We start from the raw sequence: 18,872 nt of genomic DNA, 5'->3' as shown, positions 1-18,872 counted from the left end.
TCCCCTGCCGCGAGGCCCTCGCGGCTGAGGAAGTCGGCGGCCCAATTGTCCATGCGGGGGATATGCACCGCGGATATCACCAAAACCGTTGCCTCTGCCCAGAGGAGGATCTTGGATACCTCGGCCAGGGCCAAGGAGCTCCGAGTCCCCCCTTGATGGTTGACATATGACACAGCCGTGGCATTGTCCGTCTGGATCCAGATTGGTAGGCCCCTGAGAATCCTTTCCCAGTGGCGGAGGGACAGAAAGATGGCCCGAATCTCGAGGACATTGATCGGCAGAGTTGACTCCTGCGCCGACCAACGGCCCTGAACCGTCAGGTGGCGAAAACCGCACCCCAGCCGAGTAGGCTGGCGTCCGTCGTCACCACCTGCCAGTGAACTGGAAGGAAGGACCTGCCCTGGGTGATGAGAGGTGATGTCAGCCACCAGTTGAGAGACCGTTTGACCCGAGAAGAGAGTCGGATCGGACGATCCAGGGAGAAGACAAACCTGTCCCACTGAGACAGAATGGCTTGCTGGAGGGGTAGCGAGTGAAATTGGGCGAAGGGTATCGCTTCTACTGTTGCTACCATCCTCCCCAGAACCTTCATGGCCGATCGGATGGAGGGAGGCCGAGGACCCTGGAGCAAGCGTATGTCCCGACAAAGAGTGGATCTCTTGTCTTTGGGAAGGAAGACTTTGTGGTCTGACGAGTGTCGAAGAGCATGCCCAGAAAGATGATGCGCTGAGAGGGAATAAGGCAGGACTTCTTCCGGTTGACCAGCCACCCAAAACGGGCTAGGGTGTCGAGAACGATGGACAGACTTTCGTGAGCCTGAGAAAAAGACGGAGCCTTGATGAGGATGTCGTCGAGGTATGGAAACAGAACCAGGCCTCTGACCCTCAAGATGGCCATCAGCGCCGCCATGATCTTCTTGCTACCGCCCTAAGAGTTTTCACGACCGAACGGCAGGGCGACGAACTGAAAATGTTCCTGGAGCACCGCAAAGCGCAGGAATCTGTGATGTCCAGGGAATATCAGGACATGGAGGTAGGCGTCCTGAATGTCTATGGAACACAGAAATTCTTGAGCCTCCATGGAAGCAATTACTGAACGAAGGGATTCCATCCTGAAGTGTCTCAGACAAACTCTCCTGTTCAGCAATTTGAGGTCCAGAATGGGGCGAACCTTGCCGTCTTTTTTCGGTACCACAAAAGGTTTGAATAGAAACCTGTGAACTGTTCTTTTTCTGGGACGGGAACGATTACCTCGGCTTTGAGAAGAGAAGCGATGGCTGCGAAGAAACCCGGAACTAGAGCAGGATCTCTTGGAGGTCGGGATTCGAAGAAATGATCCCGGGGTCGTGAAACGAACTCTATCTTGTATCCCCAGGATACAACTTCCCTGACCCATGCGTCCTCTACTGAGAAGATCCAGACGTCCCTGAAGAAGAGAAGACTGCCACCCAACCTGGGAGGTGGGCTGGGGTCTTGCAGGAAGTCATGCCGAGGTGGATCTTCCAGTCCTGGACCTGCAGGTTCTACCCCGGGAGTAGCGAGAACGCCAGGATGGAGTGGGCCTAAAGGATACTATCTTCTTCTCCTGACGTGCCTGTGGCCTCTGGTGCTGCTGAGAAAAGGAGTTTGATGCAGCGAAGCAACGAAAAGGCCGAAAGGACCGAAATTGACGTCTAGGAGGAGGGTGACGAGGCTTAGCCTGGGGGAGAAGAGAACTTGTATCCCCGGTGGCGTCCTTAATGATTTGGTCCAGCTTGGAACCAAAGAGACGTGCGCCTTGAAAGGGCAGACTGGTAAGGGACTTATCTTCCAAAAAGTCCGCCTGCCAGGCCTTGAGCCAAACGGTCCGGCGGATGGCAACAGCATTGCTGGACGCCTGAGCCGCACAAGACGCGGCATCCAGAGAGGCAGAGACCAGGTATTCACCAGCGTGGGAAATCTGGTTGGCAAGCCAGCTGCACGGGTGGCGCACCGTCCAGGATATCTTGACGGAGTTCTTTGGCCCATTTGGAAATGGATTTCGAAACCCAAGTGGAAGCAAAGGCTGGGCATAAAGCGGCTGCAGCCGCTTCAAAAGCGGACTTCGCAAAGGATTCAATAACTGTATCGTTGGAATCCTTCAGAGATGCTCTGCCGGACAGTGGAAGCACCGTGTTGGTGGACAGCCTGGAAACAGGGGGATCCACCGAGGGAGAGACCGTCCAATTGGCGGTAAGTTCTGGAGAAAAAGGATATAACACACCAAGGCGTTTTCCCCTTTGAAAACGTCTGGTCGGGTTCTCTCTTTCTCTGGTCATGATTTCCTCGAATTCAGGATGAGGAGCGAAAAACTTGGAAGGAGGTTTAGCCCGTCTAAACGAAACCGCCTGATCTGTGGGTTTCGTAGAGGGATCCTTGATACCACAGGTTTGATTTATAGAGTGTATCCTCACCCACCCCCTGCAGACTGTGAGCCCTCGCGGGCAGGGTCCTCCCTCCTTATGTACTCGTGTGCCTTGTTATCTGCTCATGTTTAATGTATTTGTCTATATTTGCCCCGTATTCACATGTAAAGCGCCATGGAATAAATGGCGCTATAAAAAATGTATAATAATAATAAATAGCTCCAATGAGATTCTGGACCATATCCCTCATGGTGGCGATTTGGTTAGAATCCAACTCCGAAATATCCTCCGAGGGCGCATCAAAGAATGCCTCGCCAGACTCAGGGGAGGAGGATCGGGAGGACGCCGACCGTAGAGGGCCATGTGGCGAGATGGAGTGGGAAGAGGACTCAGACCGATGTTCCTGTCTGGACCTTTTGCGGCTTATCATGGAGGGCTCGGACGGAGGCTCCTGCGACCCGCTGGCTACTGCGGGGGTCTGCAGAGGTAATCGATCCAGCACAGACACCAGAGTTTGAGACACCCATGTTAGATCGGCTACCGATTGTGACAGAGAGGAAGCCCACGCTGGGGTGGGGGTATCACTCTCGGGCGGGTCGGCCGGGGGAACCTGGGCGGTGGGAACAATCGGGTTGCTGCAGGCCTGACAGAGCGGAGAGGACTAACCTGAGGGAAGTTTGCAGTTATAGGACGAACATGCAAAGTACTTGACTAAGGCAGAAGTAGAGGAAGTAGGACGAGAGCGGCCTCCTTTAGAAGTAGACATTTTGAAGGGTCCCTGAAAGGCCGTCGCTCAGGGCGAGAGATGTGGCCCCAGAAGCACAGCACGGCTGCCAGAAGGACACCGCGCAGGGAGGAAAAGAGCACGGCCGCAGGCGGAGACCCCTGCCCTCTCCTGGGTCCACCTTGCTGAGGTAGCCGTTGGCGACCGCCGGAAAGTTGCCGTGGCGTAAGAAATGAGGGAAAACGCCAAACAAAAAAGGAAATCCCAAGGGAACCCCCCCCATAACTACCCCTGGTTTGAGGAGGGATTCTAGGAGTAGGAATACTCACCTAAACATCCCATGTCGTCCTTACTAACCTCCACCCTTATGGGGAAGGTATCAAACGTCCAGGGAGCTGGTGATGGACGTCCTCATCTCCACAACCGACAGGCTCTGGTGGGCGAGTGGGTGGGTGACGGAGCCAGGACCGGACTTCTGAGCATGCTTGTGTGCCAGGATCATGGTCCTGGTGAGGGATCTATGAGGATACGGGGTGGCAGTACAGACCGTACTCATAGTCCGCCTTGTGGGAATACAGGTGTGACTGTTCACCATGTATCCCTCCGGAAAAACCTGAAAAGAAACAACGCACATTGAGGTAGATAAGGGACTAATGAAAGACCCGTGTCCACCTCCTACTGACATTAAGCTAAACTGAAAAGTATAATGCCAGTCAGTGGGGTGTACACTGCAGAGGAGGAGCTAACTTTTTTTATCTGCATAGTGTCAGCCTCCTAGTGGCAGCAGCATACACCCATCGTTCCTGTGTCCCCCAATGAGAGGCGATAAAGAAAGTAAAAGTCATCATCCAAACAAAAAGAGCACGCGTGGTTTCATCGTGTGCCATATCACCTTTTTATTCAAGCTTTCAGAAAAGGACAAGCAAAGCATTTTCATATTGACGTACAAATTCTGTGTTATCACATGGTGATACGGTGCGCACATGGCTGTGTGCATTAGTGCAAGTTTGTTTCTCTTTTTGTCATTCTGAAAAATAAAATGCACTTAAAAAAAAAAAAATAGTCAAATAACTTTAAACACTGAAGTTAAAAATATCCAAATGGGCCTAATCTCATAATAGAGTCCTTATAATGTAATAAACAATTTAATATTGCATTATTCCCATCTTCATATCCCAAAAAGTATAAAAGTATAGCGTAAAACGCGCTGGACGTTTAAATAGCATTACCCAAAAATATTTCACTCTGTTATTGCTTTATTACCTATGCAGCAGCATCACATTTTTAGGTAGTTTGTTCCTCCCCCTACGTCTTTATAGGGGCCATGTCCACAGTCTGGTTGCCCATTTCGTTCTCAATGTTTAAAATGGCTCCGTTGCATAACTGATGCAAACGTAAGCAGAGGGTTCCCATTAATTAATATGGGGTTCGTCTGAGTTACAGGACATGTCCGCATCTAGAAAGGAAGAAAAAGCACATGAAGCAGAGCCCGGTTTCCCAATTCTAAAAAAACGGTCAGACCCAATAATAACTAGTGGGGTCCTTCTGCTTCTGTTTGCATCAGTTGTTAAAAGGATCTTTTTTGGACAATAATTTCTCAAACTGGGAACAGACAAATGGAAGTGTGAACATATCCCAAGTGCACACATCCGCAGCAATTATGTGGCAAATTACTTGCAGAATATTTAACCCTATGTACTGAAAATCTATTAGATCTGTGGGATTTGCCATTTCTAAAGATTTTGTTTCCCCCCCCCATTGTGTGGTTGAGGGTTTGAAAACCCTATTCACATGTATTGTACTTCCAACTGCTGCAGATGTGGGGGCAGAATCCACACCACACATCCGTCATTATTCCAGCAAGTCTGAGCAAACCCACATATCACTCAGAATAAGTCTTCAGACATCGCAGTATTTCCTTATAAACAAATCAAACGTTTCTTGAAGTTACCGAATGGTGTGAAGAGGGTTTTAAAGTACTATGTACAAAAAAACCATCGACCTGCGGCGTCATTTAAAGGGCCACTGAGAGCGAAAATAGACTTAAAAGGGGTTGTCCAGTTCAGATCGATAAGTCTGCAGCCTCTCTGTGTGACTGCAGACTTATGAATCGCCCAGTGCACATGCTGTGGGAATTCCCTGGTTCCGGAACCGGAGGGTATGAATGAGTTATACATACTCCGGGCCACAGCCCGTCTAGCTGGCTGCGTCACTAGATGGGGCACGACCTTGCTCAATACATATGTATGGAGCGTGACTGCGCCCACTAGATGGGTTCTGGCCGGGAGTATGTATAACAAATACATACCCTCTGGTCCTGGTTCAGAAACTGGCGAATCCTCGCAGAGCACAATGTGCCAGCTGAGGGGGATTCATAAGTCTGCAGTCACTCAGAGGACCCCTGTTCTCGTCGCCAGCTGGCATCCCAGTAGCGAGACTCCTAATGATCAATTGAAAAATGTATTCCTGAAAACCACTTCTAAAGACCATTCAGAAAACTGCCTGCAAAACTGTTTGAAAGTATTGAAATGCTAAGCTAAAAATATAGAATATGTTATACAGCTGCTTTCTGAAATACAGTGGGTATGGAAAGTATTCAGACCCCTTTACATTTTTCACTCCATTCCATTGCAGCCAAAAAAAGTTCATTTTTTCACATTAATGTACACTCTGCATCCCATCTTGACTGAAAAAAACAGAAATGTAGAAAGGTTTGCAAATTTATTAAAAAATAAAAAACAAAATATCACATGGTCATAAGTATTCAGACCCTTTGCTCAGACACTCACATTTAAGTCACATGCTGTCCATTTCCTTGTGATCCTCCGTGAGATGGTTCTACTCCTTCATTGGAGGCCAGTTGTGTTTAATTAAACTGATAGGACTTTATTTAGAAAGGCGCACACCTGTCTATATAAGACCTCACAGCTCACAGTGCATGTCAGACCAAATGAAAATCATGAGATCAAAGGAACTGGCCAAGTAGCTCAGAGAGAGAATTGTGGCAAGGCACAGATCTGGCCAAGGTTACAAAAGAATTTCTGCAGTACTCAAGGTTCCTAAGAGCACAGTGGCCTCTATAATTCTTAAATGGAAGAAGTTTGGGACCACCAGAAGTCTTCCTAGACCTGGCCATCAAGCCAAACTGAGCAATCGTGGGAGAAAAGCCTTGGTGAGAGAGGTAAAGAAGAACCCCAAGATCACTGTAGCTGAGCTCCAGAGATGCAGTAGGGAGATGGGAGAAAGTTCCACAAAGTCAACTATCACTGCAGCCCTCCACCAGTCAGGCCTTTATGGCAGAGTGGCCCAATGGAAGACTCTTCAGTGCAAGACATATGAAAGCCTGCATAGAGTTTGCTAAAAAAAACACATGAAGGACTCCCAGACTATGAGAAATAAGATTCTCTGGTCTAATGAGACGAAGATCGACCTTTTTGATGATAATTCTAAGCAGTATGTGTAGAGAAAACCAGGCTCTGCTCATCACCTGCCCAATGCAATCCCAACAGTGAAACATGGTGGTGGCAGCATCATACTATGAGGGTGTTTTTCAGCTGCAGAGACAGGGTGACTGGTTGAGTTCTCTGGACCCCAGGCTTGGCTGAGGGTTCATCTACCAACAAGACAATGTCCCTAAGCACAAAGCTAAAATAACTAAGGAGTGGCTTCAGAACAACTCTGTCACCATTCTTTACTGGCCCAGTCACAGCCCTGAAATAATCCCAATTGAGCATCTCTGGAGAGAAATAGAAAAAAATTGGAGTTCGGCTCAACAGGACTGGATTTTAAATTTTCTATTTATTTTTCAAAATAAAATCTAGTGCATACAAAAGAAAAAATTTTGAGCCAGACTCCAATTTTTCCTATTTTCCTTGATGTGAGACCAGGGCAAGGCCGGTGTATGAGCCCCAGGTGGATGAGCATAGAGCAACTGTGTGAGCAGGAATCAAGTTTCTATCTCTGGAGAGACCTGAAAATGGCTGTCCACCAACGCTCACCATCCAACCTGACAGAACTGGAGAGGATCTGCAAGGAAGAATGGCAGAGGATCCCCAAATCCAGGTGTGAAAACTTGTTGCATCATTCCCAGGACGACTCATGGCTGTACTAGCTCAAAAGGGTGCTTCTACTCAATACTGAGCAAAGGGTCTGAATACTAATGACCATGTGATATTTCAGTTTTTCTTTTGTAATAAATTTGCAAAAATTTCTACATTTGCTTTTTTCGGTCAAGATGGGGTGCAGAGTGTACATTGAGGAAAAAAATGAACTTTTTTTGAATTTACCAAATGGCTGCAATGAAAGAGTGAAAAACTTAAAAGGGGTCTGAATACTTTCCGTACCATAATATTAAAATATAAATATATACATACCGTATGTATACATACATACCATATTATATATATATATATATATATATATATATATATATATATATATATATTTTTTTTTTTTTTTTTTTTTTCTCCGCTTCTGGTTGTGTAACAGGTATTTCCTGGTCAATTTCCCATAATAATGTCACATTTTACACTCCAGACGAAATAATGGTGAATACATCTACAATGGAGTAGCACATAGCAAAACACAAGAAACCAGCAGATTGAGGGCAGCGCAGGGATATTTACAAGGTATTTAACGCAATTTTTTTGAGCAAATGACATGTCCTCTTTAAATGGGTGAGATGGTAGTAAAAGCATTCAAGTGTCGACCACAGGAGTTAGAAAAATTGCATAGCTGGAACTCCGTTATTCAAGTCGTAGCTGAATGGAGAGGATTCTTCCGGATGTGTTTTCATGCTAACAAAGCTGCATTATAAGACAAGCTGTGTTAAATGAATGCAAAGCCACTCAATGGGGACATATCTCCTTAAGGGAAAAAAGGCAAAGGTGAACATATCCTTACTAATACTTAAATATAACGTGAATGGTCACAATCGCGTCGCCTGCTAGTTATACAGACCAGAGATGCCTTTGATCATGTACATTATTTTAGCACATACAAGATAATACGAATGTTCACAAACACAAAATGGCAAGTGCAATCTGGGTGCGCTACAGCGTATATAAAGCCATAGCAGGTGCCAGGTGGCATACGCTATTTGATCAGAATGATCCAAAATTAATACATCGAAAAATAATGTATTACGTGATGTCAATATTATCCTAGTTACCTGTATGTTGGCTGCTCCTGTAAGGTTATGCTCGTATGGCTTGGCACTTGAGTCACTACTCTGGAGCACCCATCTAGACATTTTGGAAAAGCAGATCAACCTTTTTGTATTTTGCATATGACCAATTTGACGAGTTTTTATGTACAAACAAAACCTGTTCTGCTTTAATTACTCATAGTTCATGGTCAGCAAATTCAGAAAGTTGTCCACTATAGGTTATTGTATTTAAAATGCACCCAAAAAGGATATTCATACAAGGAACATGTATACATGACCCTTGTCTCTCCTCTGCCCACTGGTCTCATTTCCTCTTCCGGGAGGGAGAGGGATGACGTTAAGTTACCTCTGCAGTCAGTTAGTGGTCACTGATTAGCTGCAGCCTTGATGATCCATCTGAAGCAGAAGTAACAGTATCCTAGCTCTCACAGCGCTGTGCAGGAGCGACAGTGGTTCGGCAGGTGAGTGTGTGTATATATATATATATATATATATATATATATATATATATATATATATATATATATATATTTTTTTTTTTTCTTTTATGCCCTCTGGATCCATGTTTCAATATAATACGTAGTGATCAACCCTTTCACCTGGGATATTCCCAACAATAAACAAGAAGCTTATAATTAAGACATTACTACGTATCCGTACCATCATATAAAAAGTTTGGCACTCAGACATATGGACACGAGAACATTTTTAAAAAAACATAAGTAATCCAGTGTTGAAAAACCACAGTCTAAAGATATAATAAAATAAGGGAATGCAAATATTGAACAATTTAAAAAAATTCAAGAAATACTTTTTTGAATACTATACACTGCAGTAAATGTACTGCTAATGTGCAGATTCATTTCCTTCAAGTTTTACCCCCAAATTGCTTGGTGTGTACAAGGCACTAGACTGCTGCATAGCACAGCGTGCATGGCTGGATCGGACTAATCCCAGCTGGATTTGCAGTGACCTTCAACTCCTGATCTCATTATGTGTGGTGTCCACATCAGGATCCGGATGATACAAGTCACAGGTCTCGTACATATCTGGGACGTCCACGTTTCCGTTCATCTCTCGTAGTTGATGGTAGGAGTATGTCCAGTCATTATGGTTTCCTCTGCAGGACCAGAACTGTCTAATATTGAATACAGCACTAATGACTAGTAGAACCAGAAGGGCACAGCTCAATCCTGCCCATACATTCCTGCAAAACACAAATATAGGGTCTCTCATTAAAATATAAGACAATGAATTGTAGACAGACAAGGTAATTTAAATGGAAGCAGTTATGTGATCTGTAAGTAGGATGTCATAGAGCAGGGGAGTTAATCAGATTCATATACATTTTTGCGGGAAAACTTTCAGTAAAACTTGCATTCAGTGACTGACAAGTCTTTATATGACCATGTGTGCAGAGATTGCTGTCAATCACTGCGTAGGACCACCCACTGGACTCCTGCAGTGCTTCAGAGTGAAGCATAGATCAGTATAGTCAGGGAGCCAGTTATTTCATGCTGCCAGTGGATAATTTACAATTGAAACCAGAAGTTTGTACACGCTATATAAAGACACATGTTTTTTTCTCAATATCTGACATGAAAATCAGAATAAAGCTTTCCTGTTTTCGGTCAATTAGGATTACCATAATTATTAATATTAGCCAAATGCCAGAATAATAAGAGAATGTTTTAAAGCATTTTTATTACTTACTGCAAAGTCAAAGGCTTACATACATTTCATTAGTATTTGGTACCATTGCCTTGAACTGAATGACTTGGGTCAAACGTTTGGGATATCCTTCCAGAAGCTTCTCACAGTAGTCGGTCAGAATTTGTGCCCATTCCTCCTAACAAAACTGGTGTAACTGATCCAGGTTTGTAGGCCGCCTTGCTTGCACCTGCCTCTTCAGCTTTGCCCATAAATTTCCAATAGGACTGAGATCAGGGCTTTGTGATGATGGCCGCTCCAAGACTTTGTTATCCTTTACTGCCATTTTGGCAATATGTCCATTTGGAAGACAGATTTCCGTCCAAGCTTTAACTTCCTGGCTGATGTGTTGAGATGTTGCTTCAGTATTGCCACACAATCTTTTCTCATGATGCCATCTATTTTGTGAAGTGCACCAGAACCTCCTGCAGCAAAACAACCCCACAACATGATGCTGCTACCCCTGTGTTTTACAGTTGGGATGTTGTTCCTAGGCTTCCAAACTTCTTACTTTTTCCTCCAAATGTAACGATTGTTATTATGCCCAAAAAGTTCAATTTTAGTTTCAGCAGACCACAGGACTAGTCTCCAAAATAAGGTCTTTGTTCCTGTGTGCAATTGCAAACATTAATCTGGGTTTTTTAGGTTTCTTTTGGAGTAATGGCTTCTTCCTGGCAGAGTGGCCTTTCAGCTCATGTTGATACAAAACTCGTTTCACTGTGGATATTGACACAATCTTACCAGCTTCCGCCATCATCTTCACAAGGTCTTTTGCTTTTGTTCTTGGGTTGATATGCACATGTCGGGCCAAGCTCGTTCATCTCTAGGACACAGAACCCATCTCCTTCCTGAGCGGTATGATGGCTGGACATTCCCATCTTGTTTGTACTTGTGTGTAATTGTTTGTACAGATGAAAGAGGCTCCTTCAGGTATCTAGAAATTGTAATAAAGGATAAGCCAGACTTGTGCAAGTCCACAATTCTCTTCCTGATATATCTTGGCTGATTTCTTTAGACAATCCCATCAGAAGCTTCCAAACACATTACATCATCATATGGGCAGTCCAGACTTGTTTAAAGGCATAGTAATCTTAATGTATGTAAACTTTTGACTTTGCAGCAAGTCATAAAATGCCTTATTCTCTCATTATTCTGGCATTTGGCAAATAATAACTATGGTAATCCTAGTTGACCTAAAATGGAAAAGGTTTATTCTGATTTCATGTCAGATACTCAGAAAAACAAGTATATGTGTCTTTATATAGTGTATGTGAACTTCTGGTTTCAACTGTATGTATGTGATTGAATCTAGTCTTAAGTAATTGAGACTTCATCTGACTGTGCAGAGTTGATACCCGACAACTGGGAACAGAGGTGTATGTCAATTTTTGCATGTGATACTATGTTTGTTTTATATTCATTATTATTAAAAGTAAATTTTTAGTATACTCACCATTGCTGCAATCACAAAGTTTGACCAAGTGAAGTATATAGGAGATGGAATACACATTTAGGGTCGGGTGTCTGGTTTATATGTGCTATTTATTGCTGCTTTCCTAATCGGGGAGAGTAGCAATAGTACTTTACCTTTAATACCATATAGTAAAAAGAGTCCTGCTCAGAGGCACACGTTTGGAAACACCAAAATAAATACACATTATATGTATGTTGGGTATGGTCCAGAATTAAAGTTCCCAAAATGACGACCAGTGGAAGTAAAAAAATGGAAAGGTCACAAGTAGCAGAGCTGAGTTTGTGCTTCAGTCCAACAACAAATTGTCACACTATGATCTTACAATATTTTAACTGCAGCAAACAACTCTGCTACATCTATGTACTCTGGTATTAAGATATTGTCAGTGGTTTTACATAAGACTGAAACACAAACTCAGCGCTACATAAAGTTATAGATAATATTGTAAAATTATAGCGTGCAGAGATGCAGTAAAGTCATTTTTATGCTAAACTCCTAAGTGAAACCACAAATATTGTGAAATAATAGTAAATAGTTGACAAGCTCGACACTACTACATCTGTGCACACTATGTGCCAAGTTAGGATAGGTTTATGGGGAATTTTCGCAGTCCTATGTAAAGTCACAAATGTCCAGCTCGTAGTGTATAGAGTATATGTACAGTACGAGCCAAATGTTTGGACACCTGTTCACGTATGGTTTTCCTTGCTTTTATTGGAATGTGCACATTGTAAATTCAGACTGAGAACAGAAAAAGCAGAAAGGAACACATGGAAATAAAGTAAAGAAACATGTGAGACAAAGCAGAATTTGTGTTATATTGTAGAGCCCTCAAAATCGCTACTTTAAATGACAGCTTCACACACCCCCTCTTGGCATTTTCATAGTTTTATCAAGTTGTCATCTGAAATTTATTTCCAACAGCGTTGGAGACGTTTCGGAGGTGCTGAGCACTTTTTGGGGGCTTTGCCTACACTCTGCATCCAACTCATCTCAACGTTCTCAATTATGTTGAGGTCAGTGACTGTGGAGGCTATGTTACCTGACACAGCACTCTGTCCCTCTCCATTTTGATCCCATAGGCCTTGGCTATCCCTGGGGGTTGGTTTTGGGTCATTGTCCAGGTGCAAGACAAATGATGGTTGCGTACCAGATGGTATGTCATTGCGGGAGGCTATGGTTCCCATTCTGGGTAAGCGTACCTTGCATTTGAACTAAATCACAAAATAGTGTCACAAGCAAAACAACCCCATACCTCTCCCATTCATGCTGCATGGTGGGCACCACACATGTAGAAACCATCCGCACACCTTTTCTGCATCTCAAAGACAAGGCAATTGGTATAAAAAAAAATGTTAAATTTCGATTCAACAGACTACAATACAGATTTCCACCAATGTAAGGTTCAGTCCTTATGTTGCTTGGCCCAATGTCTTTTCTGGTTTGTGGTCCTCAGTAGTAGCATTTTTTGCCTCTTGTAGTCTGCTCTGGCCAGCTGATTTTGAGATGTGTCCATCACTTTATGTCTGCGAATGATTTATGAGGACTTATCTGAGTTGCTGTCATTTTGCATGTTGTGATGCTGCAAACCCTGAAGAACTTCTCCTCTGCAGCAGAGATAATTTATTGGTCTTCCTTTTCTGGGGCAATGCTCATGAGAGCCAGTTTCATCATGGCAAATAATTTTTTTTCAAACCTATAATGTTGTAGCAATTTTTCCGATTGCTTGACCTTCATATCTTAAAGAAATGATGGTTTGTTTTTCTTTACTTAGCTGAGTGTTTATTGCCATACACTGACTTAGAACAGTTGTCGAATAGGGCTGAGCACTGTGTGTAACTGTGTACGACTGTATACCAGCAGTGCCTCTGCAAAATACACCTGATGGACGCATTCACTTCCTGAAGGCAAGCGATTCCACAAATGAACTCTTGACGAGCCATGTCTTTTCATTGGAAGCAACTGCAGTTGACAATTTGATGAATCTGCTTGAAATAATACTAATGGGCTGTAAAACGGTCAGAGTAAAAGGAGGGGACTTTGAGAAATATTTGGGTATGTACACAGGGTTTTTTTTTTCAGCCAGATTCCTCCTGCAACCCACCTGAAAAAAATGCTAAAAAATAATTAAATTATGCGTAGCATTGTAAACACAACTTGCTGTGCATATGTTTAATCTTCTTGAGCCATTTAGTTTTTACCAGTTTCAGGCTTAGAATGCCACGAAGAGGCTAAAAGAAGTGACCTGACTATTCTTCACCGCTCACTAGTTTATATAAAGATTAAAAAATAAATAAAAAGCTGACGGAAAGCCACTGCAAGGAACGGCAGGTAGAACACCGACCTAGGAAGGAACTTTTTTAACCCCTCTGTGACCTTAGACGTACTATCCCGTCGAGGTGCCCTGGGCTTATCTGACCCTGGACGGGATAGTACGTCATAGCCGATCGGCCGCGCTCACGGGGGGAGCGCGGCCGGGTGTCAGCTGCTTACCGCAGCTGACATCCGGCACTATGTGCCAGGAGCGGTCACGGACCGCCCCCGGCACATTAACCCCTGGCACACCGCAATCAAAGATGATCGCGATGTGCCGGCGGTGCAGGGAAGCACCGCGCAGGGAGGGGGCTCCCTGCGGGCTTCCCTGAGACCCCCGGAGCAACGCGATGTGATCGCGTTGCTGCGAGGGTCTCACCTCCCTCCCTGCTCCCTCCAGCCCCGGATCCAAGATGGCCGCGGATCCGGGTCCTGCAGGGAGGGAGGTGGCTTCACAGAGCCTGCTCAGAGCAGGCACTGTGAAGGCTGCAGCGCTGCATGTCAGATCAGTGATCTGACAGAGTGCTGTGCAAACTGTCAGATCACTGATCTGTGATGTCCCCCCCTGGGACAAAGTAAAAAAGTAAAAAAAAAATTTTCCAAATGTGTAAAAAAAAATATTCCAAAATAATGAAAAAAAAAATATATATTATTCCCATAAATACATTTCTTCATCTAAATAAAAAAAAAAACCCCAATAAAAGTACACATATTTAGTATCGCCGCGTCCGTAACGACCCGACCTATAAAACTGTCCCACTAGTTAACCCCTTCAGTAAACACCGTAAGAAAAAAAAAAAAAAAAACGAGGCAAAAAACAACGCTTTATTATCATACCGCCGAACAAAAAGTGGAATAACACGCGATCAAAAAGACAGATATAAATAACCATGGTACCACTGAAAGCGTCATATTGTCCCGCAAAAAACGAGCCGCCATACAGCATCATCAGCAAAAAAATAAAAAAGTTATAGTCCTGAGAATAAAGCGATGCAAAAATAATTATTTTTTCTGTAAAATAGTTTTTATCGTATAAAAGCGCCAAACCATAAAAAAATGATATAAATGAGGTATCGCTGTAATCGTACTGACCCGAAGAATAAAACTGATTTATCAATTTTACCAAACGCGGAACGGTATAAACGCCTCCCCCAATAGAAATTCATGAATAGCTGGTTTTTGGTCATTCTTCCTCACAAAAATCGGAATAAAAAGCGATCAAAAAATGTCACGTGCCCGAAAATGTTTTCAATAAAAACGTCAACTCGTCCCGCAAAAAACAAGACCTCACATGACTCTGTGGACCAAAATATGGAAAAATTATAGCTCTCAAAATGTGGTATTGCAAAAAATATTTTTTGCAATAAAAAGGGTCTTTCAGTGTGTGACGGCTGCCAATCATAAAAATACGCTAAAAAACCCGCTATAAAAGTAAATCAAACCCCCCTTCATCACCCCCTTAGTTAGGGAAAAATAAAAAAAAATGTATTTATTTCCATTTTCCCATTATGGCTAGGGTTAGGGCTAGGGTTAGGGCTAGGGTTAGGGCTAGGGTTAGGGCTAGGGTTGGGGCTACAGTTAGGGTTGGGGCTAAAGTTAGGGTTAGGGTTTAGATTACATTTACAGTTGGGAATAGGGTTGGGATTAGGGTTAGGGGTGTGTCAGGGTTAGAGGTGTGGTTAGGGTTACCGTTGGAATTAGGGTTAGGGGTGTGTTTAGATTAGGGTTTCAGTTATAATTGGGGGGTTTCCACTGTTTCGGCACATCAGGGGCTCTCCAAACACGACATGGCGTCCGATCTCAATTCCAGCCAATTCTGCGTTGAAAAAGTAAAACAGTGCTCCTTCCCTTCCGAGCTCTCCTGTGTGCCCAAACAGGGGTTTACCTTCACATATGGGGTATCAGCGTACTCAGGACAAATTGGACAACAACTTTTGTGGACCAATTTCTCCTGTTACCCTTGGGAAAATACAAAACTGGGGGCTACAAAATAATTTTTGTGGGAAAACAAAAAGATTTTTTATTTTCACGGCTCTGCGTTATAAACTGTAGTGAAATACTTGGGGGTTCAAAGCTCTCACAACACATCAAGATGAGTTCCTTAGGGGGTCTACTTTCCAAAATGGTGTCACTTGTGGGGGGTTTCTACTGTTTAGGTACATTAGGGGCTCTGCAAACGCAATGTGACGCCTGCAGACCATTCCATCTAAGTCTGCATTCCAAATGGCGCTCCTTCCCTTCCGAGCCCTCCCATGCGCCCAAACGGTGGTTCCCCCCCACATATGGGGTATCAGCGTACTCAGGACAAATTGGACAACAACTTTTGGGGTCCAATTTCTCCTGTTACCCTAGGGAAAATACAAAACTGGGGGCTAAAAAATAATTTTTGTGGGAAAAAAATTTTGTTTTATTTTTATGGCTCTGCATTATAAACTTCTGTGAAGCCCTTGGTGGGTCAAAGTGCTCACCACACATCCAGATAAGTTCCTTAGGGGGTCTACTTTCCAAAATGGTGTCACTTGTGGGGGGTTTCAATGTTTAGGCACATCAGTGGCTCTGCAAACGCAACATGGCGTCCCATCTCAATTCCTGTCAATTTTGCATTGAAAAGTCAAACGGCGCTCCTTCCCTTCCGAGCTCTCCCATGCGCCCAAACAGTGGTTTACTGCCACATATGGGGTATCAGCGTACTCAGGACAAATTGGACAACTACTTTTGGGGTCCATTTTCTCCTGTTACCCTTGGTAAAATAAAACAAATTGGAGCTGAAGTAAATTTTGTGTGTAAAAAAGTTAAATGTTCATTTTTATTTAAACATTCCAAAAATTCCTATTAAACACCTGAAGGGTTAATAAACTTCTTGAATGTGGTTTTGAGCACCTTGAGGGGTGCAGTTTTTAGAATGGTGTCACACTTGGGCATTTTCTATCATATAGACCCCTCAAAATGACTTCAAATGAGACGTGGTCCCTAAAAAAAAACGGTGTTGTAAAAATGAGAAATTGCTGGTCAACTTTTAACCCTTATAACTCCCTAAGAAAAAAAAAAATTGGTTCCAAAATTATGCTGATGTAAAGGAGACATGTGGGAAATGTTACTTATTAAGTATTTTGTGTGACATATCTCTGTGATTTAATTGCATAAAAATTCAAAGTTTGAAAATTGCGAAATTTTCAAAATTTTCGCCAAATTTCCGTTTTTTTCACAAATAAACGCAGCTACTATCAAAGAAATTTTACCACTATCATGAAGTACAATATGTCACGAGAAAACAATGTCAGAATCACCAGGATCCGTTGAAGCGTTTCGGAGTTATAACCTCATAAAGGGACAGTGGTCAGAATTGTAAAAATTGGCCTGGTCATTGACGTGCAAACCAACCTTGGGGGTAAAGGGGTTAAAATCAGAATCTTTATTGAAAAACAAATTTAATTACATTTTCCATAACATAAAACACAAATACTAAAAAGGAACACAGTAATACTTACACTATCCATATAACGCAATATGAAGATTGCATACTTATGTGACCCTCTAACCAGACGCCTAGATAAAAGTGTAAAGGAAAACTTTAAAAAAAACGCCAGCAGTGTTTTTCGTGAAGTGCCCTTTGCCTCAAAAAACCTAGCGGGTACTAACATACGCAGTGTGCACATACCCCATGTTTAAACACATATTCTGGTTTGCCCCACAAGTGTTTTTTTTTTACTTGTTTACATATTTATTCATTTGTGTTTTGCTGCCGGAAGTCTGAATCTAAATTGTGCAAGTTCCAATAAGAACAAGGAAACAATTACATGAACAAAGGACGGCAAATCTCTATATTTACATACATGTATAGAGAGTATAATCTGTGACGATGTAGCTGAATTGGCAGAACAAAGAGACCAAATGTTTCCTCAGCAGTTTTATATAGGATGGCAGGTGATGTATAAAACAAAATGCCGCCACAGAATTAAATGCCATGTTCAGCTCTGCTACATTGGTACACTCAATGCAATCTCCATGATTGGACTTCGCTCTAATCCAGCAATTTGCCGGTTGCGGTGGGTCAGGTCGTGGGGTCCCCAGCGATCTATAGATTGCGGCTTTGGACTCTTAACAGGCTCTGCAGCCTCTTCCTGAATGATGTGGAGGTGTGCATGCTCAGCCTCCACTACATTGTCTATAGCAGAGGTCCCCAACTCCAGTCCTCAAGGCCCACCAACAGGTCATGTTTTCAGGATTTCCTTTGCATTGCACAGGTGATGCAATTATTAACTGGGCAAGACTAAGGAAATCCTGAAAACATGACCTGTTGGTGGGCCTTGAGGACTGGAGTTGGGGACCCCTGGTCTATAGGACTGCCAGAAATAGCCGAGCGCTGTACTCTGCAGTCCCACAGACAATGAATGGAGCAGAAGCTGAGCTCTATCATATGGATAGAGAATAACTTTTTTCCTTTGGGAGAAAAACCCTCTAATGCTCCCGTACACATTAGCTAAAAGTTGTCCGTATATGCTGATCTCAATGGGATCGGCCCACCATCTAATGTGTGTGGGTGGTGTTCTGTACCTTTACTTTTGTATACTTGAAAATGTGAATAATAAATTTGATTAAAAATTCAATGGAGGCAAATTCTTACTCAGCAAGGTAGGTCACTTTGGCATCAGAGGGGACAGCGTTCCACCAGGACGTATGCAAGACGGAGACCATGCAGGTGCCAACTGAAATATCAGAAGAGATGTCACTAACAAATCTCAGGGCATCAGGAAGTCTCAATATGTGCGCACGAGGGTCTGGAAACAAACCATACAAGAACAAACCTTCTGATAAAAGCTCAAGTGCCCTGGGCTCACTGGTAAAGCTGCAGTCTCCTGTTGCAGGATGGCAGTAACACTGTTTCTCACAACGGCAAACCTTCTGGCATCCCACACCATAAAAACCAAACGGGCATACTAGAATATAAAAAGAATATCCAGTGTAAGATACAAAATACACTCCATAAAACATATAAGACTTCACAGGGGTGTGCGCCCCGTGTGTGGGGGAATCGGGAGAGATCAGGAGGTCAACCATTATCTACTGCATATAAGGCCCCTTAGTGTTTATTAACCCTCTA

At 43.4% G+C, this 18,872-nt stretch overlaps 1 protein-coding gene across 1 annotated transcript in view; it reads right to left on the bottom strand.

The window, feature by feature from the left end:
- Window positions 1-8,821: 8,821 nt before the first annotated feature.
- The window catches only part of NAGPA (N-acetylglucosamine-1-phosphodiester alpha-N-acetylglucosaminidase), a 47,614-nt gene continuing 37,563 nt past the window's right edge, over window positions 8,822-18,872 (bottom strand). Inside the window, exons 9-11 of the mRNA XM_069761323.1 lie at window positions 18,577-18,708; window positions 18,396-18,477; window positions 8,822-9,481 (exon numbers count right to left, since the gene is read on the bottom strand). Of these exons, the coding sequence (XP_069617424.1) occupies window positions 9,250-9,481; window positions 18,396-18,477; window positions 18,577-18,708 (446 nt within the window). The 3' untranslated portion in view covers window positions 8,822-9,249. The remainder of the gene's footprint in view (window positions 9,482-18,395; window positions 18,478-18,576; window positions 18,709-18,872) is intronic.

This window comes from Ranitomeya imitator, chromosome 3, assembly GCF_032444005.1.
Source record: "Ranitomeya imitator isolate aRanImi1 chromosome 3, aRanImi1.pri, whole genome shotgun sequence".
NCBI classification, from domain to species: Eukaryota; Metazoa; Chordata; class Amphibia; order Anura; family Dendrobatidae; genus Ranitomeya; species Ranitomeya imitator.
The sequence above is the reverse complement of the archived record's forward strand: the minus strand, read 5'-3'. Positions and strand labels throughout refer to the sequence as shown.